We start from the raw sequence: 25,348 nt of genomic DNA on the forward strand, positions 1-25,348 counted from the left end.
GTCGCCGGTGCAGGCCGAGGGGTTACGGGAAAACGGACACCCGGGCGCCCCAGGCAAGGCGGGAGGGGGGAAATTACGGGTCAGCTGGCTCTTCTGCAAGCACGCGCAAAATAACGTTTGTCTGTAACACAAGCAGACAGGGAGCAGGGGAGTTATTGCCTGGCTCTTTTAGCAAAACCTGCATTCAAAACAGCGCAAAAATCTAGGAGCACCCACATTACTCCGGACTATAAGACCCACTGGCTGCCTCACAAAAATACTCTGAAATTCCTTTTAAAAGGTAAGACACATACTTCCAGCTGGTGACTCAGGAACAAGTCAGCCGCCAGCTGATGAGAAGATTCACACGAGACGAAACAAAGTGAGGAGAAGGTAGATTTGTCCAGAAAGGTCACTTTATTGGAAAAACCCTCCACGGGACTCGCGCTCCCCGCAGCCCTCCTCCCACCGCAGTGGTTTCAACGGGCTCCCCCAGTTACACCGACAGGCACCGGCTGCAGGACAAGCGGCAGAAGTGCCCGAAGCGCCCCGAACTCCGCACCCAAACTGATGGCCGGGCAGGAAAGCAGTGCTTCCCGGCTCAGCCCCGGGGAACCACAGCGGGCTGCCCGCGCCCCCACGCCTCGTGCCGACCGCGCCGCACCACTGCGGCACAACGTCACGGAAGGGAGGAGTGAAGTTCCTTCAAATTTATTTTATTGCAGTAAAACCTCTAAAAGGTAGAGCTGTACAAAAAGTCTAAACAGCATTATTTAAGAATAACAGCACCTTACGCTGTATTTGTTCTTATTTAAAATTCTATTTCCCAAAAATACATTCCTAAATATACAAACTATACAATCTTGTCACTTTAATGCTGGTTTCTGTGATGATATAACTTTAAGCTAAAAGTCTTTAAAACATCCACATACTGACAAAAGCTCTAATGTACAAATGCCTTGGTACCTTCATAATACCACATAAATAACTTCAAGAAACAAACTGCATTTATGGAATGGTCTCCAAAACAAATACTTTACGGTGATCACACATCGTCCGCAGACAGCGTTGGAATGTTTATCCTCGGCCGCGTGAAAAATGCCATTTTCTCTCTAAAAAGAAAACCATCAATTGTTAGTGCAACACAATTCTTGCCAGAAATGTCTACCATCTACATTAAAATTTGGCCCATCCGCTATCACCACAAAAAAGGGCAGCAAATCCTCTCAGCCTACACCACCTATTTACATATTGGACACGAGGCATCATTACAGCTAAGCTCACAACAGGAAAAGCAAAGGGCTGTTCCTGTATTAAAGAAAAGATTGGTAAATTTGTTGCAAGGCAGGGAATGATTTGGGTACTTCTCTATTGCTTTGAGATTACTTGCAGTGCTGCAGCTAATTTCCCTGACCCTGAGATCTTATACTTTGATATAAAGTCAGAAAAATCTTAGTTTAAGCAGAACAGTTAGCTACAAATATTACTTTCCTTATCAGCATCTTAGTCATCCACAGAAAAATCATAGCAGTAGTCAATCCTTCCTGCTTTACAGGTGCCCCTACCTGAATGACTGTACTTCCAAAGGCTCCTTCCGACTCTGTCCTCGTAGCCTGTGCACATCCTTGGCAGCTGCTCTCATCATTTTATCAGCTTTGAGCTCACACTTGTGTTCTGTTTTTTCCACCTAAATGAATAATGGAAAAAGCTGTATGTGTTCCCATGAGGAATCATTTTATCCCAACAAACTTCTAAATAGAGCAAGGTAGTTCAGCTGTTGGTATAAGTAATTTGGAAAGAGCTGACTGGAATCACAAACCACAGATGCTAAAATGAAGACTTTTCAGCTAAGGTGACCACTGTAATGCAGAGACAGCTTTTTGTAAGGGCTCTTCCAGCCCTCTGCTAAGAATTATGGCTGCTATGGACACCTTCTTTCTCCATTTTCTTGGTAAGTTTTTTTACGTGAGCTCATGCAAGAACACAGCAAACCCTGTTTCAGCTCTATCCCAACAAGCATCTTGTGCATACTCATTACTACACCTTAGGCCAGCGTAACTCACAGTTTCTGCCTGATGTCAGGAGAGGTGCCCCTGACAAATCACAGCAGTTGAGAAAGAGCCTTGTACACTTGGGAGAATATCATGCAGACAGAATCAAGTAAGTACTAACCATGACATACTGCACCTACTACATATTGGGAGGCTGAAGTTTAAAGTCAGATGGCATTTGTAACTTCTCATATTTGCACCTATGTAAAGGCAGGAAATCTCTGTGCTTGTAAATGCATGTGTTCAAGAGGAAAACTTTCCACAGGAAGTTAAAGAGAAACTCTGGCAAAGAACTGAGAGTCTAACATCTAAGGGACAATCAGCTACAGAATAATCCTTCTTTTTGGGAAAAGCATGACCAAAACCCACCTTGCTCGTCATCCACCCAGGGCTATCAAGGTATTTCTGAAGCTTTGCCTACCCTATTTGTAAATCCATTCTTTTTGAAGCTAATTTTTATTTAAAGCCTCTCCAGAAAAGTGATAATACCTTCCAAGTTGAAAGACAACTTTCACAAAAAGAAAAAAAAAATTCAATGAACTGTCTGCTACGGTTCTTGGTATCTAGTTCTGTCTCCTTGCCATCCCTGCTCTGCAGTCTACCCTTTATAAACAGCAAGATAGAAACCACCTTTTTTTCTATTAAGCTCTTAAAATGAACCAGAAAATCTGCTATCTGACTTATCACTTCATACGCATTAAAATTCACAAACAACATTTAGAAAGCATGTCATACTGAATATCCCTTCTAACTAGCCAAAAAAATGAAACAAATACTGTTGGAAATATTTGTATGGTGTTACACTTCATACGTTTTGCCCTTCTTGCAACTCTCACATTCTGGAAAAATAAAAGTTACAAAATTGTTCGTCTGACTTATACATCAAATTCTTTGGKTTTTTTTTCCGTGAAGCTCATATCTGAATACCTCTGTTCTTATGGAGTAACTTGGCAGATGTAAGTAACACTGCTTTCCAGAACAGGCACTCAGCAGGCACATACACGCTTGCACTAGCAAATTCATACAAGTGGTCTTAGACCACACACATTAACACCCTCTATTATATGTGAAAAATCAGAGAAAGGCATTTGCTGCTTTTTTTTTTTTTAACCATTTATATCTGCAATTCTCAACTTTGCTGGAAAGTGCATGTAAATCATCCATCATTCAGTTACAAGCTGCACAACAGGGGGGATCAGGTTTCTGTATTAGACCATGTAACTTTGACTAGTAAAAGATTCTATTCTAAAGCCCACTATCACCCATGCGCAAGTTTTATGCAGACATTATTTCTATTAGAAAGAGGAAAAAACTTCAAGAGCTGTGTTCCTAACCTTCAAGTTTATGGGAAAGCAGGAACAGACGCTGCAGTTTGCAAATACTACAGTTCAGCACATCTGAGAATAGCCGGACGCTCACCAATGACTGCAACTTSCATTATCAACAGCTTGCTTGATGGAGCCGTAAGACCAGGAAGATGAGAGACTACAGTGCTAAGGTTTAACTTCCTGACTGTCCAAAGCAATGTTTCTCAAACCAGGTTTCTCAAACATGTTGAATAAAATCCAAAGCCAGGTATTACTTACTCKTTTTTCCACTAATCTCAGCAGCAGTCGAAATCTCTCATCATCCTTCACCCACTGTGGCAACACCTTTTCACCTTGACTTTGAGCTTGTTCCAACTGTTCCTTCAGTTCTTTAAGCACAGAGATCTCCTCTACTAGCTGATCATGCCAGGTTTTCGAAGCCTGCAAGTCCAGCTCCAGGTCTAGTGAAGTGCGGATTAGACGCTCTGTACTGAAAGACTTAATTGAAGGCTAGAAAAGAAGGGGGGTTTATGAACGCAATGAACAGAACTGTCTGCACCACTCCCCCTTGCAAGGCCAAATACATCACGTAACCCTTTTCTCCAAGACTTCTCTCTAGTGCAAAACATCTCTATTGATCCTGCTTCTCAATCCATCTCAAGACAGAAAATGCAGATTCAAGCAAGTCTTGCTTGCATGCCTTGCTCAGAAGTCTAACCCCCTATTCTTCAGAATAATACACAATGCAGCAGAAAAATGTGCTCATTTTTCACCCCTAATATATTCAGGACCTCAGTTCCAATCCCAAACACAAGCTACTTCAGGAAAAAAACATATCCTTAGGAAAGGAGCCAGATTCTCAGCATCAGTATCTTGGGTTAATGTTAACGATTACTTTTACAATGAGGGCAAGAGTTCATCGTGTGCAACTGAAGAATTAACAACTGGGTCATCTGAGCATCTGAAGCATGACTCCCCTGCTCACCGCCCTTTTCCCCAACTCACATTTGTTACGTAAACTATTATTTTACAACAACAAACGTAGCAAAAACATTTATACTACTTCTACACTGACAATACTGAGAACAGCAAGAACTCTCTCTTCCTCAGTTTATTTTTCTAAATGAGTTCTAGCAACTTAGACATTCCTATCATCTTTTGAAATAGCAAAGAAATGTAGCCTTAAGGGAGACTTCTCATGCAAAGAAAAGGTTCTGAATGAAAGAATTTGGAACTGATTTGTTTGCTTATCCTTTAAAGCAGTTTTCATTTTTTTGTAAACTTATATACTAGACAAAAAAACAATGATGGTTTTACCCGTTTCATTCTGACACTTCGTCTCTCCATTGCATTGCGAACAAAGGGGGGCTTTTTGGAGAGTGTTGAACTGTCACTATCACTGCGATTCAGCTGAAAATGAAAACCACATTTTTTAATGAAACAAATACAAGCAGTGCACTTATCTTGTTAGTAAGATCATGGGGTTACCTAGCCAACTATGAACAGTGATGGACTTGGAACTGTTGAGTTTTGTGAAAGACTACAGTAGACAAATGCCACCCCAATCGGCAAGTGCACAACATGCAATCCATTTGGCACAGCCAGGTCCTGCCACAAACCTTGGGCTCTCAGTCCCTTTGTGGAAAGATACTAGGCAGGGAAAGAGACACTAAATTAGGGTATAGTACAGGACTGCACCCCACTGCTTTTCTCATGTGCAAGTAACAAGGCTGGGCAAAACAGGAAAATAAGCTCTAGCAAGAAACAGTAATAAAGTCTTTGCCAATATCTGTAAAACATGGAACTACTTCATTAGAAATGATTTTTTTCTCTTTTCCAATGAATTGTATTTTAAGTTAGTGGTGCAGCAGGTAGGCTTACCTCTAAGCTATTGTCTAGATTTGACAACTCTTGAGTTGTCGTGTTACACCCATACAGCCTGCCTCCTTTTGTGATTGCTTCCAGATCTTTAAAAAGGGCTCAGCTCAAGTAGAGTTTAATTCCCTTCTCATGTTCCTTCTCAGACAAAATAGGGGTGGGGAAATAGCAGGCATGTGGAATCTGCCTGTGCTGGGACACTGCGCCTCTGCTGCCCAGGCACGGATCAGTAGTGCAAACGAAATATGGTTTGCTCCTATGGGGGCACCTGCTTCCAAACTGAAGAAAACCTGCGCATCAAATCCTGTTCAGCTGCATTAACAGAATGCCCACCTAGCTAGGACAGCTCATGCGTGATAAAAGGCAGTGCTTGCTTGTTTGCCAACTCAATTTAAAAGAGTTATTTATAGTTTACGCTGATCCTCAGTCCAGGAAATAATTAACTGTGAATAAACATTTCAAAGAGGTGAAAGTGACACCCTTACCCAGCACATGGCCTGTTCAACTACGTTCGTACAAAGCACGTTGGACACTTTCAAGCTTTCGCAGGATTTTTATTGACATTATCAGGTACCTATCTTTCCATTTCCATCACACGCTTTAATGTTCACCTCCTCTAAAGTCAGGTAGATGGAGCTAACTCAGTTCAAGTTAGCATAAAACAGTCCTAAAGCAGCAGGAGAGGATTTGATATGCAGGTTACTCATCACTGTCTTAGAGCAGCCTAATATTCATCACTAAGTGAGACAGCTCTCAGAAGTCAGAGGGCTGTTGCTGTTTTTCATCCTCACTGCAGTCTTTAACTGGCAGCAAATCATAGAAACCACTCAGAGATGACCTGTACTAAGTATTGCCCGGTTTGATCACTGCCAGAGAAAGGAGAAACAGGGCATTAAGACAATGACAACCATTTGGAAGTGGCCTGTTACCAAGAAAAAACAGTGAATATTCTCTTAAGTTGAACACACAAGCTATACATAGAAGTGGAAGAGCAAATATAGTTGTYTGTTTCTAACAACAGATGAACATGTCTAGAATAGAGTGGTGTGGTTACAGAGTCACACCTGGACCCATCCCAGAGTTTTAGTTATAGGAATTGTCTCTGTTACACTATTCTGCTACAATGACCGCGTATCAGAAAGTCAGTGAGGCAGGATATAAACAATCACAAACTTCACAGGGACTGTGTGACAGTAAGACAGGTCTACAAAGCACAATGCTTTGGTACCAGAAGTAGCACAGCCATGTTAACCTTGTGCTCTCACCTAATGCTACTGAGAAGCAAAGAGGGTTTTTCACCTAGGGAGAACTGTGTACTAACACGGAAGAAATGCTTGTATTACCACGGTCAACCCCTTCCAAGTTAGTTTGGGCATATCAGCATGCTGTGTGCACCACAAATATGTGCACCAAAATATTTTATAAACTTGTTTAAAATTATTAACTCTGAGGAAAGATATTGTTCTAAGGAAGTGAGGACAGAGCATCTGCTGAAGGGGAAGAAAAAAGCATTGTCAGATCTCAGTGAAGAATTCATAGATTAACTGAAGATTGATACAGTGCATTCATTAACCAAACCCAGCATTTATAAATCCAGGATTGCATTTTCCTTACCCGACACACATACTGACTTTGTGGTCCTGGAGAAAATGTTTTGGAGCGGATGATAGTGCTACCTCTGACAAACTGAGTTTGCAGTGGATTTGCTGCTCTCTTGTCTTTTGGACGAACTACAGTAGAAGACTGTGCAAGGCTCTCTGTGTTTGTCTCCTTATCCACCTGAAAGACACACACTGCAGTGTAAATGCCAGCTTGCCATCGCAGAGACTACACATATCCAGGGTGTCTGACAGCCACCTGCGACGCATCTCTGCTTTCAGTCCCAGAGGCATAGCACTCACAAAAACATACTCTTTCGCCCTTTTCATGCAGGGTGTCCTGACACTTTATTCTTTGAACTCACAAGCTGATACGTTAACTGTATCACTCCTTAAGGGCTCCATGTCCATTGACTGCTGTACAACACAATTGATTCTGTTGATCTAAGACACTGATGTGGCCTAGCAATCTTGCACGCAGAACAGAGGTATAATTTTAAAGACCATTCCCTTACTTATTCTGCATCTACAGCAGACAAAAACATCCAAATCACCACATGCACAGATAACACTTCTGCAGCACACAGTTTGTTTGCTAGAATACAACTAGATTCAGAATTATATCAGGTCAAAATCATGGTCACATTTCCACAAAAACAGTTTTCATGAGCAAACAGGAGGCACTGAACAATAATATGTTAACCACGTGACAAAATGGTCATGTACAGTACATGGAGTTATTTAAAATCGCTTCAGAGAGATAAGCATTTAAAAGTCAATTGTGTACTTCCAAATAACTGCTGTAGCCCTGCTTAGTTCAACRTGACCTAGTCAGCTAAGCAACAGCAATTTCTCCCTTTCAACAAAAACTTAAATAAAACGAGAGCTCCCTTAGCAGGAGATAAACTAAAAGGAGCAAGATGTTAACATCACACAACAAAAGAKGTTCTAATGAAAGAACAAGGTTTTCTCACTTTCTGAAAGTCCTAAAATCTCCTGTTAGAAGGAAAAAGTGCATAGCCAATGAGACACAAAGCATGATGTACAAGGCTATATCTTGGTTTAGCAAAACAAAACCTGGGGGTGCACCTTCCCTTCAAAGCAAATGTCTGATGCAAAGACATGAGCCAGTCACATTAATAATGCCCTGTGCTCGCAAAGGAAATCAGGTAACTGCCTAGAGAAATACGAAAATGACTATTTGCTTATACCGATCCATGAGAGCTTTCTGCAAGAGTAAGTCTGCACAGTCAAGCTGTAGGCCCATGAACTTTTGCAGGTGGATGCTCAGTTATGCAATATGCTTTGAGACTTGGCCATGAATAGAATACAAATCAAGTAGATACAAATATTTCCTTACTGCAGCGGCCTAGCTTCTTCACAGCTTTCACAGGCAGTTCTCAACTGTTGCCTCACCAAGGCTCTTTACTGAGGGTTTATTTCTCTTGAAACTTTAATACAAGAGTGAAAACTGCATGTGAAATTGCTGTGAGAGGCGAAAGAAGATTTCATCCCTGAATCTTTGGATGATGCAATTAAATAGAGGTGGTTTGGAACACTGCAGCAAGCAATGGGAAGCTCGACTCATCTTTCTGTTTGAAAGGCCCTTGACTTTACCTTTACTGATATCTCCATGTGCAGTTGGGAATTCAGACTTTCTTCTGTTTCCCACAGTGATTTTCCAGCACAGAATTCTTCTTCCTCTTCTGCTTCATTTTCACTTGTCTCATCCTGCTCAGGAACCTCTTCATCTTGCCTGTAATAAAAACTGCTTATGTTACTGAACTGACCTATTTAGTACAATACTCTGGTGTTTCAGCCGGTAGCTACTTCCTAGAACTTGCAAAATGGAAAGAAACACACTAAGGCAATCAGTTGCACCTGACAGGTCCTATAGCCACTGAGATTACAGAGAACAAACACAGTTTTACAAGGGAACGAGCAAACCGGAGTGTAACTGCACCAGAAGGCTACCCCTACAGCTAAAAACTTCATACTAGCCTTGTTTCAAATGAAAAGTGAGGCAGCTCAGGCTTCAGCCATAGGGTCTGAATTTAAGATGGTTGCATGACTGAATCTCAGGACGCAATTAATCTCTTGGTTTAAAAAGTGAAATCAGACAAAATGAAAATATTTGTTTTAACATCCTTTTCAGCGCCTCTGAAATCACTGCTGGCTTCTCCAAGCCCATTGGTCAGGCTTCCTTTTTATTTCAAATGTTGGACTTCACTAATAAAATCTAAAGCTGAACTATGTAAATGACAACCAAATTTATTACTTAGACAAAGCCCTGCACCATATAGTGAAGCTTTCACGGAGGTCCATGGAACACTGTACAAGTCATAAAATTAGCACAGTACTGCTGTATTTTTAACGTTTTTCAGCTTTATTCTCATTTTTCAAGCAACCTCCAGAACAGCAGAAATAAGCTTCCCACAGCTCTGCATCATTTGCTTTTTTCTTCTCTGCATGTCAAACATCAGTCCTGAATCCCTAAATCCTCTGATAATTGTGTCACACTAAGACAGCGGGATGTTACCTACCAGCTCTCTCCACTAGTTAAAGTGCTTCTGCTTTCCTCCAGTTTCTTCTCCACAGCCTCCAGTTCAACAGCTGTCTGCTCTAAGAGCGCTGATACAGAGTCCTGCAGAGACAAAGAGGCTTCATTTAAAGGTACTGCTCACTCAAACTGCAAAGTGCCCAGTCCTTCTGGTCAGAACAGCCCCAACCAACTTTCCTCTGGTGGCAGAGAGGCATAATCTCTACATCTCCATTATTCAGGCAGCCTATTACACATATAGTGCACAAACCTACGTGAGCATATTGGGTCCAACTCCACCCAGTAACACTGGCTGTACTGCACATGTGCAGAAAAGCTAGACTGAGCACACCGCATGCAATGCACATGCAGAGGTAACTATCTCTTGACTTGTTCAAGAAGTTCAGTGCAGCAAGGTGAACTGTCTAGTGAGAAGAAAGGAAGAGCTCACACATATTGCTTACACCAGACCACATACCATATCCCTCAGCTTCACAAGTAGCAGATTTCAGTAAGTATTTAGCCCAGGACAAGGGCATAACTGTGATCAGCATTTTAATTATTTGGCTGTGCTCAAAGACATTTTCATAGTTCTAAATACAAACACACCAGCCTTTACCAGCCGTCAGCCTTTTAGCCACCTATACAGTACTAATGAGAGGGTTTATAAGAGATCTTTGATTTAAGCAGTTGTTCTTACTGTTTTTCCAGTGCAGGGTACTTCAGAATGAATGTTCCCTTGTTTATTTTTCCTGTTTTGCTTCTGTAGATATTTGTAACTAAGAAGGTTGTACCAACGGGTTGATTTCTCTCCAGATCTACATATTTCAGCAAGGCTAATCTGTGTGCCACCCTATTGAAAGCAAAAAAACAATTTTAGTGTAGTATCAAAATAAACCAATGCCACACCAGTGAGAAGGTATAAGAGCAAAAATCTAGGATTACTTGGGAGTTTTAGCAAAAAAGGAAAATTCCCCATTTTATCCCCATCTTAGCAACACTTCAGGAATTGCACTACTAATGCTTTATATTTAACATTTTCACCTGTGCCTTCCAATTCAAGTAYTGAATGCTACATTATAGCTCCTGTGTGCAAGTAGCAAGAATGACAAACGGTTCTGCTGCAGCCATGGTACATTACWATACATTACAACCACTGATTCAAAGAGAAAGGAAAAGGAAGGAAAGAATCCCTTTCAGGAAACTGGCAAGGCTGATGAAATCACTCTGTTTTGGACCAAGATGCTTAAGTTAGTTTTACATATTCCATTTCATCTGCATTTTCATTTTTTACTGCCTTGCCTTTAGAACACAGTCTGACAGATTCATAATCAAAGTAGAACCAACTTGCAATTTATTTAACCCAAGTCTTAGTGGACCTTATTTCCCTAGCACTGTCCAGTTGACTGCATACTGAGCAGACTTCCAGCAAGATAATTTGGTCTCATCTGGAGCTCAGACACACTGTAAGACAATACATACTGCCAAACAGAAAAACATGTTCAGAAAACAAATGTTTTTTTGAACCAAAGTGTGCTTTGCAAGTGAAGGAAGAAATGCATAAATCACCATAAAACATGTACTGTATCTCTCTGGCCAAGGGAGATGGTACAGAACACATGCAGGAAAAATCATCAACTTCTCTGTAGCATAATTGTTGCTTATATCCCAGTTCAACACACCCTACTTGTGTTCTGGAGTACATTACTCCAGAAGTAGTTCTATTGAAATCAATTTGCCCAAGTAATACTAGACAGCAAAAAAGTTCGTCTAAAAAATAGGGGGCTATGGACATACTAGCATTCTAAAATTATACAGATTTTAATAATGAAGCTTAACAGCAGCTTTTTAAGAAATCCTTTAGAGAGCCTTTTTTATATTCTATAGGTGGCTTCAAAAATCCTGTGAGAAGTCCATTCTCACCTAGATTACAATATGTGTTTCCAAAAGGAAGAAAATAGGCAAGGGTTTCATATTAAATCATGAGAGAAGGCAAATCTAGTAGTCAGTGACAAAGTTATCAGTAGTTCTCTAACAAACATTGGTCTAATGAGTGTTCTTCATGATAACAATAATTCTGATAGGTTTTTCCTGCCCTGCCATCTGGGAGAGATCACACAGCTAAGGATTATAAAGAAAGCTTTCAAAGAAATTGCCACTCTTCAGAGTTTAAGATTCTGTACAAACACACCAAAAAAGATATTAAAATAGAGATAAATACTAACCAGACACTCTTCAAGGTGAGATTTATCTACAGTGCAAACATCAACTCTTAAAGTCTTCTGGCGTAACGCTGGGTAGGAGATAGAAACCCAAAACACTTCATTGTATACAAGATTGTCTGAAGCTTCTACCGGTCTTGTGCGAAACAAGCAACTTGTGCTTTCTGAACAGGGAAGAACAGCCACACGAATGTTCCTATTGAAAAAAAATATAATTGGTACTGCTATACAAGTTTGCACTGTACCTCCGTTGCAAGAGCACCACAAATCTGCTAGTGAACAATTCATCCTAAGCACTGTGAACATTACTCTCCTATCCTTCTCTTTGGAATATCAGTTATGTGAAAAAATAAAAAGGAGCATCTCTTATCACAAAATCAGAGATAAGAAGTGGTATGAGTTCCCATAGGTTTCCTTCCTCTGAATCTTGTAAGCAACTATCACGGGATTGTGTTTTACACAGTTGCCTACATCTGCACAACTTGACAGGCTGCTAGCATACACTTTGCAGGTAGAAATTACAATGCAAAAAAGATTCAAACATGTCAGCATTCAAAAACGTTTACCTAGAATGAAGTTAGTAGAAGCCGTACATTTCTCCACACACATATGCATCTGTGCACATGTTCAAGGATGAGTTTTATATGAGAACAAATACCCTCTCCACACTCTTAACTTGGTTGCTCTGGGCACTCTGCTACGGTTGAGAAACTTGCTGGCTAGGGTTAATTCTAGGGAAGTTTTTCCTTTAATGAATACAGGCATTTGAGGAAAAATTGCATCTTTTTTCAGTTTGTGGGTGCATGAGTTCACAAATGATGCTACACATGATAAAATATAGAAGCACTTCAGAAAGGGTGAATTTTTTAAAGTGAGAAAAACAGAAGCCAAATATCTGTTTAGTTTCAACTGGAATCTAATGCAAATATTTCAAGCATTTTTATTTCACCAACTTACACTTTCTGATCTTGTGGTAACAGCAGGGCTGGAGCATTACTCAGCTGAATGATGAGTATTGCAAATTGTTTATTTTTGTCATCATACCTGAATTAATTGAAAAGATAAAAAAGCATTAGTATTAGAGAAATTTACCTTAGACTGCATGAAAAAGTATCCCACTTGTTTCACTAACTTAAAAACACATCATTAAATATTTACAAACAAGACAATTATCATGGGAGCATGAGTTATTCCCTTATGAATTTCATTTTCACATTACATGAAATTTTGCTAAAAAACATATAGAATTACTTACATACATACTTAGAAATTCACAGATACAATGGACTAGAGATTTGACCTAATACAGATTGTTTTTTCTAGTTTCTGACTAAATTGCTGTATTCCAATTAAAACCTTTTGAAAGACCATATACAACAGCTACAATATAATAAAAAATATGTTACAGGTAAAAATACTTGATGAATCAGGCACTAGAACAGTGAAGATGTTACGGGTAGCCATTGGTTTTTTGTTGATGGCCACAATACAAGACAGTTTTGCACTAGTTATTTTTCTCAATTTCACACAAATTCTTCCAAGTCATCTGCCTGTCTTGTACGCTACTTGCAGTGTTCAGGTGCAGTAAATCATTATGCCTGCCATTTACCCTCATCAGTTTTTCCCCCTAAGCTGCACATTAAAGGAGACCGAGGGTCAGCAAAATGCTTTCTCCAGACCAGCGAGGTCACTCCTCCCATTCCTGGTTTGCAGCATCATACCACACTTATCACTGGTGGATTTCCACTGGTTTGAAAAGGGATAATCAGGCCAAACGTGGCCAGAGACAAGTGAAAATTACACTGCAAAGAGTGCATCAGTTAATACTAATAGGATAAGAAAGTAGAACAGAMAGTGCTATCTTAAATCATGTATACCCTTTCATAAGAAAGAAAATCCAATAAAAAACTGTAGTGCTTACTTCATTGCAATTTGCACTTTAGCAGTCCCAACTGCTTCTGCATCGTCGCTGTCAAACACCATTTCTGACACACATGATCTGAAAGAAATCAAAGACAATTAAGGACTTGATCTCCATATTACTGAACTGCTAACATTTATGTGATGAGATCTATCCCTTCCTCCCCCTCCTCCAATTCAGGAGGGGGGCATAAGGATTTTGCAGAACAACTAATAGTTAAAAGAGAACTCATTTAAGAGCAATGTGCAACAAGTATCCCTGGAGGTATGTATTGCAGTTCTTATCAGCAGAAAGTCATATGCCTTCTCCCTTCACTGCCAATAAAAAAGCCACATAAAAGGCTGTGCGAAAAAAAAAGCAGGAAAAATTTTTAAATTGACCCTTTGACTGCATTTCAGGTACGGACAGCTGATTTCCCAACAATAGAAAATAAGATCTAAAAACTGCAAACCTGTCCACAATAGCAAAAATTCTCAAGTTTGATTAGACTTTAGTCATTCCTTTGTTTCTTTAAGAAATCAGACTGCCCTAAGCATATTAAAAGTAACAGAGAGGACTAACTGGCCTTCTTTAAGAGAGCTACCCATGTAATTTTTCCTCCCAATGTGTTTTCTCTACAGTTTTATGCACCATAAATTCCCCAAACTATGTTCGTCATCTCATTGACTCAAACACAGACTATACGGTAGCACATTAAAACAGGATGGTGTCACACTGCCCTGAGACTCAGAGGGGTCACACCATCCAAGAAATCCCACATTTAGTATGATGTTTATTCACAACCTTGGTGCTAGGACTAGCATCTCTCCCCTGTATTTCACATATTACTTAGCATGCTTCTGCAATTCATTTCTTTTCAGCTACAGAGGACAAAATACATTGTATCTCCTGTCCTCACCACTTATTATAGGCATCAAAATTATATTGTAGTCCTTGCAAAGGTTGTTAGGTCAACAACCCAAAGATTAAGAAACATGAGAAGACATTCAAGTGTGCACTGGGATGCCTTCTGTAATTTTGTGTCACACATTAGCCCTCCTATCCTCTCCACTATTATCTCCTTATCTAATTAAGAGAACACAACAGTCCCTAAGATGCTTAACTGTGTGGCTGCCTGACTTGAGCCCATAAGGTCTAATTTACRAAGTGTTGTGCATTCTCAGAGTGAGCTGTGCTGTAAATATAAAACATTAAATTTCTCTGGAGAATTCATGAAGAAAAGAAGGGATACAAGTTGACTGTAGAGGTTAAAAATTGTCCATATCTTGCACCAAATGACCTCAKAATTTATCTCAATAACAACAAAAACTGGAGGAAAAAGCATGTTATATGTTAATAAGAACAGTACCTTCCAGTGAATTTTCTGTTACACTATTCCAGATAGCTTTAGCAAGCAGAAAGGCAGGTCCAGAAACCCAGAATGAGCAATAATGCATAGCTCATTCTGCAAGTGCGCTATCCACTTATAGGGAAAAGTCCTGTGGAAATTGCATATTGGATCCAAGTAATCAGGAAGGGCATCATAGTGCATAAAAATCCATGAGGCAATTCAAGGTATTGCTTAATGGGATGCTTGCTGCCTTATAAACATCTCAAAGTTCTTTTATGCTGATTTAAGGCTGTCATTGGCACCAGAATGGTTGACTGATAAGAGGAGAACTTCAGAGCTGCCAGACGGTTCTCCCCGCTAGCACAGTAAAGGTAGTGCTAACAGGTTACTAGTATCTTTAGAAACAGATCAACTGTTCCAAACAATTCTCCATAAGGAGAAAAGTGACGACCTTATTTTCATTTACTTTTACAATGGGAAGATGGGACATTCCTTATAATCAAGTTCAGCCTGCTTACAGTTTCTTCAAAAATGAATTCTGAGTGAAGACCTTAGTCATCAAATTGCAAAAAAGAAATATCATATCCATCATTGTTCCAGTTGACTCCTGTGTACAAAGCTGAATCCTTAGCTTCTTCCTAGAGAAAGAACTGATATCTACCTTTGCACAGATGCCTCATATACCCCGCTGTCTCCAGCAACAGATTCATCAGACACTGCAGCTGACACACACGCCACCTTCAGTGCTGTCCCTCCAGCTGTATTTACACCTATCAGAAAAGCATGCAGAAAAAACAAAAACAGGTGTTAATGAAAGCAAACTGTCTGGTTCAGGTACAGTTTTTCTTATTCTCCCCTTGAGTTGCATCTTTCTTTCCACCCAAGTATTATTAAGCAACAGCACATTTCTGAACATAGACAGGACAAGGGTATGGTGAACTCCGCTCGTTAGCCAGAGTTAAGTTAGTGCTTAAGGAAAGTGCAAGACTGCCTTGGAGAACAAAAAGCTTTTAGACAACTAGAAGGACGGCATATGTGGTAGAGGCGAGAGAAGGATTTCCCTGCACAGATACACAAGAGTAGCAACAAGCCCCTTCACTTCTGCCTATGTGCATGCTGCTTGTTGCTTCTGCTTTGGGTGAAAGGACAGGTCTGTCAATGCCCACTTAATATCTGGGTCCTGCAGTAAGAGTAGCCACAGACTAAAATTACACACCACTTGCGATTACTGTACTATGACTGGCTGCCTTTCTGGTAACTCCATGGATGCAGATCCTTGTAGGAGAAGTAGGAGGATTAGGAGAGTAGTAGGACTACGATAGTATTAGGAGTAGGAGGATAGGAGTAGTGGGACTTCCTCCTTGTAAGAGGAGTCTCTCCTTGTAGGAGAGATCAAAACACTCAAAGGGCAGGGAGGTACCCCATGACAAGATGGGCAGTGTGGAGAAGAAAACTTCTGAATTCCAAGAAGATTATAAATATTAACTAAAAACCAGCTTCTAACACAAGTCTGTCTTAGGCAGGTAGAAGTCCTTCTAGTCCTAGCTATCACAAACAGAAGTAGCAAGGCAAACATTAATGACTAAGCTCTGACCAAGTAAGAATTACGCTTGGGGTATATCTGACCTAGAAGAGCTTACATCAAGTTTAGCTTCAAAGAGGGGGACTGGTGAAAATTACATCCTCCTACCTCTAAACAAAAAAGGTTAAGATACAAATGACAGAACATAGGTCTAGAAAGACAAGATTAACTAGCTAAATRAGGAGAGAAATAGAGATCCGAGAATTCAAAGTAGCAGCCACGTGCAGAAATGCAGGGGAAGGAGATAGGGAAAAGAAACCGAGGAAGCTGAAAGCAGGAAGTCGTGCACAGAGGTTTTATCTCGCTTAGGTTTCTTGTGCTACAGAACAGAGAAAGATGTGCCCTAAAACTTTCTGCAAATTGTGTATCTTTTCACTCCATCATATTTCTGGGGAGATATGCTTTAGCCAAGAATCTGCACTGTCAGTGTGCCAAAGTGGCTACCATGTGCTGGAACCTACCTAACTCCTCCTCAGTGCCAGGGCTTTGGGACTCCTGCTCTGAGGGTGAGGAAGTGCAGTGTTGTCACACTGCTATCGACTGTAACTCCTAAGCAGAAATGTAGCAATGCATTCCTCTCCAATGGTTTTCTGTCTTTTAGAAGAGGTCTTTCTTTTCTGTCGTCTTAGGAAAGCACATGCCTCTCTCAGTCAATATACGGTTTTCATCCTAGATATTCTTTATTACATAGCAGATTTTTGCACAGAGTCATATAAAGCCACTTAAAGATTTAAAAATAGGTTTGGAATACATTGGTGAAAAAGTGTGCAAGCCCAACTTAGGATGGTAGAGTGATATACAGACCTGTGTTAGTTAACTGTAGAGGGTGCTACAGGTAACACCAATACTGAAAGAGCTCTTGAAGGAACACTGAGCTCACATGTGAGCTATTCGGGCCAACTGATCCATGTGTTGTGGTTTTTTTTTTTTTTTTTTGGGGGGGGGGGGTTGACAGTGCTGCTGAATGATATTTTTCTCTCAGTATTCCCATGAAGCTGTTGGAGAGAAATAAATATTCCAGACCTTTTTCCCTTAGGTCAAACCACATGAATAAGAGTTATCATTCATAACACAATAGACAAATCATTAACTGAAATGAATGGATACATTTAATACTGGCATTCACAAGCTTAATCTTTCTTCCCCTCATGCCCCGTGAGAGGGCCTGGCTCCTATTGCATTCCCACCAAAGTACACAGGACTATTCTGGAGGTATGCAAGCAGGTTCACAATCCTTCTTTCTTCAACACTGCTTTGTACTACTTATTCCATGGCTTTTAATATGAAAATTATTTCCTCCCTGCTGGCTGGCTTTCCAGACTAAGTTGGTTGAGGTTTATGCACTGCTCCCAGAAATGCCAACCCAGAAATCTTTTCATATTAAGCTTCCTTATTAGGAAGAACACCACCAATCAGTCTCCACACACTTAAGCTCTTTTTCTGCTTCCATTTCCAATGCCATTTAAGCACTTCGACCCAGAAAGCGTTCGTTTTTGATCACTTCACCCGAATACCTTGTGGCCAAGGGGAATGAAGGAATCCTTTCAGTATCCCTGTGCAAACTATTGTTCCTTTGGATGGGGTTTCATCTCCACAACTGAGTTTCATTCTGTCCTTTTCCAGCCTCTTTTTTGGTTACTAGCTTTGCAATTAAGGAAGTTTAATTCTAATACTCCCTATGTTGTTTTTGCTGTTTCCTATTTATATCTTTTCAGTGGCAGCTTCATTCAGGTGGTATGAGCCGCAGTCTTGTGTTACCAATGCAAATCGCCCTGAATGGAGGCAGGCCAAGGGCAGCCAGTATTGCAAGGGCCCTGGGCCAGCTCCCCGGAGATCAAACAGAGCCTTTGCTTTTGTGCTTCCAAAAAGGGAACGGCTTAGCTGGAGCTCACAGGCAGATCAAAAATGGGACAAACATTCAAGGGAGAAGGGGGAGCTGCCCTGGGAAGGGGGGRAAAAAAAMCCCAAAAAACAGTATATCCCAGGCTCATCAGAGCCAAGATCATAGCTTCTGTTTAGGCAATATGGATGACACCCCAGGTGGCACCACAGACACATAGTAAAAAAGACAGTGTCACATAGCAACAGTGCTTAGCTATGTCATGTGGGTGCTAAAATGACAACATTAAAAGAAGCTGATAGGTGTTGTAATGTGTGTTGGAGGCATCTCAGAAGTAGACAGCTTCACTGCACGATGGTTCAACCCCAGCACACAACTCCAAGATATGGGGAAGCCCCATGAGAAATGGCTTAAGAGAACCAGACATCCTGCTTCTGTTTCAGCCAGACATATTCAGAAAGCTGCTGGCAATATTTTGACACATCCTTACCCCAGTCAAAAATTGCGAATACAGAAGCTGCCTAAAACCCAACAATGAAGTGGATATCTGTTTATGCATTTGAACATTTCTCTGGAAATCTGGATCAAGATTGACTGGCTCTCTGAAAATGATTCGTCAGGCACCCATCTTTTACACTGTGAACCTGGAGCCTTTTCATTTGGCTAACTAATGCAGAGTTTGGGATTTCTGTTTTAAGCCTTAAGTTTCTAAACAGATGTCATCCTATAAAGAAGCTTTATGGAAGAGTTCAGAACTGACTCAACTCTATTTGCTAGCATACTGATCACATTTTCTGTATTTTTTCATCTTTCATGTAAAGAATTAAAATTTTTCTCTTCACTTCCTGCCCYTTCCCCTCCCACAGACTGATGGGCACACCAAGACCAGACCTGCAGAAGATGACATGTTGTGCCCTGTCCTTATCACGCCATTTCCTCAGAGGATGGCAAAGCTTTCCAGGAAGGTACTGTTATTACAGTTTTTGTATAACTACCTCAGTACACAAAGTATTTTTGTAATCTAGCCCACAATACTTCAAATGCCAACTTGATTTTTTGTCAGAAAATTAATGTTTGGTAGATCTAGATCAATTTAAACTGATTCAGGTAGGATTTTGTATTTGACTCAGCCACAGAGGCTGGTAGGGTTTGGGCAGCATGAAACCATTTACATATAAGTGGTTACAACTGTCCTAACGCAACGTGTTTGRAAGGCTACAGGATCCACTTATCACCATACGCAAACAGCCTATGTGCAAGTTCATACCACCTATTGGGAGCAACCTCAAAAGTAGCAGGAATATTTTCTAACAGAAAGAAAAAGCAAGTCGCTCAGATATATACTGTCTGGCTCTACTTACAAGAACATGTGAGCATGTTTTTCCCATGAGGCCAAGCACTAACTACAAAAGATCCAGCCACCTCATTTTGGGTGTTACACTGAGCTGTGCACAAAATGCCTGAAGAGTAAAATCTCATCTCATTATTGCCCTGAAATAAACTACTTTATGGTGATTATTTTGTCTGCTGACTGAGTAACAGTAATAATCACTTAATCTGCTTAACACCTTAGCTTTCACTTTAACAGCCTTGACAAATCTTGAAGAGCTAAAAAGGTTAAAACTAATCAGCATCCAGTTCTAATAAGAATAATTACTGTTTCCTACTCAAATCCATAAGTATCTCTTGCTTGTAGGAAAGGGTAATTCAAAGGGGAAAGTCTGCACTCATGTCTTCTATTGAATTTTAAATAGTATCAGTCTTCCCAATGAAGACTATTACAGAAGAAAGTGTTAACATGGCACTAGCTCCCTTTATTCATGCAGGCTATTTTTCAATTGTTTGAAACAAACTGACCTGCCATTGGTACTGCTATAGCCTGCAAGCTTGCCTTTAAAGCTCTGCAGCTCAGAATTTTTTCTTCACTATAGTTACAAATAAAACTACTTCATTCATCTCCATTGGACTTAACCTTACTATAGTCAGTAGCTCTTCATGCAGGTCCTGGCTCTGGAATGACTGCATTAACAGTGTTCTACCGCTTTTAACCTACTTATGTAGGGCTCCTATTCTAAAGGACAAACATTTCCCACCCACCAGTAACTCATATGTACATATCAGAACATCTACTACCTCTAAATGTCTTATTTCATCATGCTTATAATCTTTAGACAGTATTGTTGCTAAGAGACCATCCCCCTCACAACAGCAGAAATCCAAAGCACAGCCTTGACATGTCTGCTCAACTGAAGTTAATGAATTCATTACTGCTGATTTGCTGGGAACCAGAGCAAGATTCTGCGTATGCTGAGGTGGCAGGGAGGGATTTTTATCATCATTTTTAACTACTAAGTTGAATGGCTTTTCCACAGTCCTCCTCAGAGGCTTAGACAAAAGTCTTCTTCAGTATGACATTATGCGTTGCCCAATTTACGACCCAAACCACTAATCACATTCTGAGTAGTGAAGTGCCAAATTAAACCTGGCAACCCACCACAGCCATTCACATTAGCAAATGAAATCCCTGTCATTTGTGTGCCCGTGCATATATGCGCCCAAAAACACACCCAGATACAGTCTTCTGCAAGACTCAGATTAGTGGTATTTCTTAAGTATAAATTAAAATACCAATTCCTTCTCCCACAAAGGACAGAACATACAGCTGAACACATTTTTTAACACATGAAAGGCATCACGACAGACGACTTTTGAAATACTTACTTCTTAATGCTTCATAAATTACATTAAAAATAAACACGTGCACATGTATGAGAATATTTTGCTACCATACCTTGACCTAGATGTTTATCTCCTGCTCTAGGCTCTTCCAGCCTATAGTTGCCACTCCCAATGTTTAGGGTGAGTTCCGAGAGATTTGTACTTATCTCTGCATCATCAAAATCCATATGGCTTGAAAAGGCATCACCAGTTAAAAGTGGGTCTATCACCAGTGGAGAGCAAGGTGGAGATGGAGAAGACAGAGATGACCTTGGAGATAGTGATGTCATTGATTTGGGGGTACCGGACAGCGATCTCAGAGCCTGGATGCGACTGGTGGCATCTGCTTTGTGAGTTTTCGCTACCTCATTTTCATGAATAGTGGTGATATAGCCTGATGGTCTAAATCCAGTGGCTCCTTCTAAGAGCAAGTCAATTTTGTTTTGATAGTCTGAGTCCAACTGCTCCAATTGTTCCAGTTGCTCATAGTAGAGATCAGTGAAACTGGCTGAGGTGGAAGAATCCTGGCTGGAGGTGGCAAGAGACCCTCTGCTAGACGCAAGAGAACCAGGGCTGCTACTTGAGGAGAGGGAAAGCATGCTGGTAGAGAGACTGAAGGAAACACAAGTCAGAAAATCATGATGCTGTAGGTCCTAACTTTTGAGAAAAACACTGCAATATTGTCAAATCTCCAGCTCCACACAGTACATTTTGCTTTGTTAGCCTTGTCCATGTGCATTAGTCTCCATGACAACTCAGAACCACAGTCTATCCAGACAAAAAGTTGGATTGCATTTCAATAAAAATAATGTATTTCATTCACTTTTTTTCAGCTCATCATATCAATCTCATAAGAGTCCTTGTTTAGCCAAAACAACTCTAGTAAGCAGTTTCAAAATGGTCAAATTATGGCAACACTCTCCTCTCACAATCTGGAAAAACTATGGTTCTTGTTAACCTCCAAAGCAGACCATGAAAACCAGCAAGCTCCATGCACAAGATGAACTTGAAGTCAGAGTAACTAGCTGCCTGTCCACATAGAAATAATTTCCATTTGTCTCATCTTTGACCCAACCCCAAAAGGCAACCTCAACTGCCTGGAACGGGCCCTTAGACATCACTATAATTACTAGTTAACAGAAAACTGGCAGGATTTGTCTATGTGAAAGACAGACAGCTACACAGAATCAGAGGCCACAGGAGCAAGCAAAAAGTTAGGCCCTGGGGTGGGAAATCAATTCACACCAAGCTATTTACCCCTAGAGATCTAGTTTCAGAATGTAACTGACAGTAAAATAAATTTKAGGCAGGTGCTGAACAGAAGTTTGTTCAGATGAGAAAACCCAGACACTTCAGCACAAAGTTTTCTGCTCAGATGTTACAACTGACATGGTAGAGCATGTTACAAATTGGACGTGCTGGCAGGAGCACGTGTGGGAAGCACACATTATGCTTGGTTTTAAGTCAGCCTTAGGTCTTTTGTTTCATAAGAGAAAGTCTGCACTGACTTTTATATAAATAAAGCAGAATGAGAAAGTCGTGTATAATTTTGAATGCCTGGTTTGGCATGTTTCTTTATTAAAATTATGTATTTTTGCTCATTTCTGTTGTCCAGGGTATGAGATGAAATTTAAGATGAAATATCTTTATATCACATAATCCATTTAGGCTAATTGTAGCTCAGTGAAAGAACTTCTTAGAACTGGACTCAATAAATACTCAATGATTCTAATACATAGCATCCTTAGAAATTCTATTTAAACCAACATTACTGCTCCAGATATTAAATATCTCATTTTACTGAAGCCTAAACCCTCACTTCTGATATGAATTAGCTATTAAAAAAGAATTTCCACATATGTACAAGTGGCTTAAAAACTATCTTACATTGAAAAGCAAGGAGYATATTACTTAATAGGCCTAATATCCCTCGTTTATTATTTATGGAATAAAAGCTAGAAGCTAAGTCCATAAAATTATGCTCACGACTTATGAGAAAAAGGCAATTATGCAGAATTCAGTCTAATTTTGTCACTAAATGTCTTCTGCATTTTTGTGGCAGATGTGCAATGCATCACACTTGTTCAAAAAAGCTTTGGGGTGAAATATGACGACAGAAACAGGATAACAGTTTCCGCATCTTGGCAGCATATGCAAACCTAGCCAGAACTAATAAGTTTACAGCTCTTTAGTGTATTTCACTATAAAAAGGGAAAATTTCTTAAACTCTTCCCTACCAACAAATTCGGCTCAACTTCATTTTTGTGCCTACCTTCGCATGCCAGGCACTTTGCATTATGGTGTTAATAACAAACGCTCATTCTTATGAAGGAGCACATCAAGAACACAGTGCATATAGTTAGGAAAAAAATTAGTTACACATGCTTCTCGGTCACCTCAAAAGATCCCTAATCAGTTAGATGAAATGAAAATATGATGCAGTTCCACTGTGTAAGAGCATCACAGATAGCTATTCTCCATGTTGACTTATTTACATATCATGTCAGTCTTGCACTATGATTTCTTTCCAGGCTTTTCAGTATCATCTTCATAAAATGAAAGAGAATCCAAGTGGAGCAGAAGCTAAGAACAGAGCAAATTCAGTACACACAGATAGGAAAGCACCTCAGCCAAACAAAAAACCCAAACTCTTCCTGTCAAAGGGCTAGTAACACATCTGTAACTAAGAGATTTGGCCTTCCTGCCTACAGGGGTCCATTCGTCTCTGCAGACAGATTCTAAGCTCTCCAAAGCCACAGCCTGAACAAGCAGAACTCATGATGACTGCAGAAACAGTTCCATATACCCTAGAAACAACAATGAATTCAGAGATGCCACAATACATTGTCTATATTGCAAGCAGCAGCGTCCTTATAATTTAGAGAAACATTATCTAACACTCACGACAAATACATTAATGCATATTTGCATTACTGAGATTCACTTCACTTGCTGTGTGAGAGAGAAGCTGTCTTTTTAACATACCTTAATAAATGCACTTTGGTACTTCAAACATTGTGGGGGAGTATCTCACCTAGCCTTAGTCATCTAAATGTTAGATGTCTAAAATAAAGGGATTGCTGAAGCACTTTCTATTGTCAGGGAGAGGGACCTCCACAAGGTCATTTATCCAATTCTAAAGCAGCCATCCAACCTGAGTGGGATGAATCCTCTTGAGGTACCTCTCTCCATTGACTACAGAGGGAGCTTAGGTGACTACAATAATGGAGAGGCCTTTTAGGTAACTCAACTGGGAGATGAAATCTAGTGGAGAAAGGGTGGTTACACTATGTGCAGTTAAAGAACATATATAAAAGGTTACAAACTCACCTTTTCAGCTGGGTGTGTAACATTGCAACTAATCGTGTTGTTTCTTCCAGTTCTCTGATTAGTTGATTTCTTTTGCTATTCAACTTCAATCTACGAGAAGAGAGAAGGAAAAGAGGAGCTAAAGCAGCACTTAATTTAAAATGAAAACTAAAGGGAAATTCTATCCCTTCTATGAAATCCTTCCAAAATTAATGAGAATACACACAGTAATAAGTAGGACAGAACTTGGTGAAGACTTGAACATGTTTATCAACTTCCAATACTCTTAAAATGTGGAACTCGATCCTGAAAACACTTGCAACAGGGAAAAGAATTACAGCTAATACTATGGAAGCTAATATTTCTAGCATCAGGCCTCATRAAGTCTGGCAGATTTTGCTTGCCATACACGATCGTGTCCTTATACTTACTGTGGTAACTGTGTAAATGCTTTCATTTGTTTTCAGTTAGGCCCGTGGATGGCTAATATTTACATGATTTAGTTATTAACCACCTCATTAGGGCTTTATATGAATTAAAGGACTTCAATAACATCTCAGTTTTATTTCACACCTGGACTGGTTTAAGACGCCATAACACCATGTGTGCTTGGGTACTCATTCTCTACCTTTATGGGCCTCCAGACAAGAAATCCTTCCCCAGAAGGCTGCTATTTCTTTGGCATACTCCTAAATCACAAACGAAAGTGTTCATCTTCCAATGAATACCAGAAACATTTGTTGAACCAYAGATATTTCAGGCTAATAAAAATCCTGCAGCTGAGACTTCCGAGATGCCTAAAACTTTTCTAGTACCATAAAACCATGAAAAAACTTCATTTAAAGCGCATGTAGTCTGAACACTGAATATCTGGAGGAAATCAAAATATAAAGTCATGAAGATAATGAATACAACGTGCTCATTACACATATTCAAGAGACTGCAGCTAAAAGTGGCGTTGGCATAGCCACCCACATTAATATATCCAGACCGTAAAGTATTTGTAGGCAATGCCTTAGGCAGTCTCCATCCTCACCATACATGCTATCCCATGAGATCTACTGCAATACAACT

The 25,348-nt window shown here is 40.1% G+C and overlaps 1 protein-coding gene across 1 annotated transcript in view; it reads right to left on the bottom strand.

The window, feature by feature from the left end:
* Positions 1–37: 37 nt before the first annotated feature.
* WWC1 (WW and C2 domain containing 1) overlaps positions 38–25,348 on the bottom strand; it is a 44,024-nt gene continuing 18,713 nt past the window's right edge. The window contains exons 9-22 of the mRNA XM_026061296.1: positions 24,296–24,385; positions 21,039–21,577; positions 15,487–15,595; positions 13,496–13,573; positions 12,532–12,618; positions 11,578–11,770; positions 10,053–10,205; positions 9,357–9,457; positions 8,431–8,569; positions 6,830–6,994; positions 4,655–4,747; positions 3,617–3,847; positions 1,545–1,666; positions 38–1,091 (exon numbers count right to left, since the gene is read on the bottom strand). Coding sequence (XP_025917081.1) covers positions 1,025–1,091; positions 1,545–1,666; positions 3,617–3,847; positions 4,655–4,747; positions 6,830–6,994; positions 8,431–8,569; positions 9,357–9,457; positions 10,053–10,205; positions 11,578–11,770; positions 12,532–12,618; positions 13,496–13,573; positions 15,487–15,595; positions 21,039–21,577; positions 24,296–24,385 — 2,167 coding nt within the window. The 3' untranslated portion in view covers positions 38–1,024. The remainder of the gene's footprint in view (positions 1,092–1,544; positions 1,667–3,616; positions 3,848–4,654; positions 4,748–6,829; positions 6,995–8,430; positions 8,570–9,356; positions 9,458–10,052; positions 10,206–11,577; positions 11,771–12,531; positions 12,619–13,495; positions 13,574–15,486; positions 15,596–21,038; positions 21,578–24,295; positions 24,386–25,348) is intronic.

This window comes from Apteryx rowi, unplaced genomic scaffold (assembly GCF_003343035.1).
Source record: "Apteryx rowi isolate R43461 unplaced genomic scaffold, aptRow1 scaffold_18, whole genome shotgun sequence".
In the NCBI taxonomy this organism is placed as follows: Eukaryota; Metazoa; Chordata; class Aves; order Apterygiformes; family Apterygidae; genus Apteryx; species Apteryx rowi.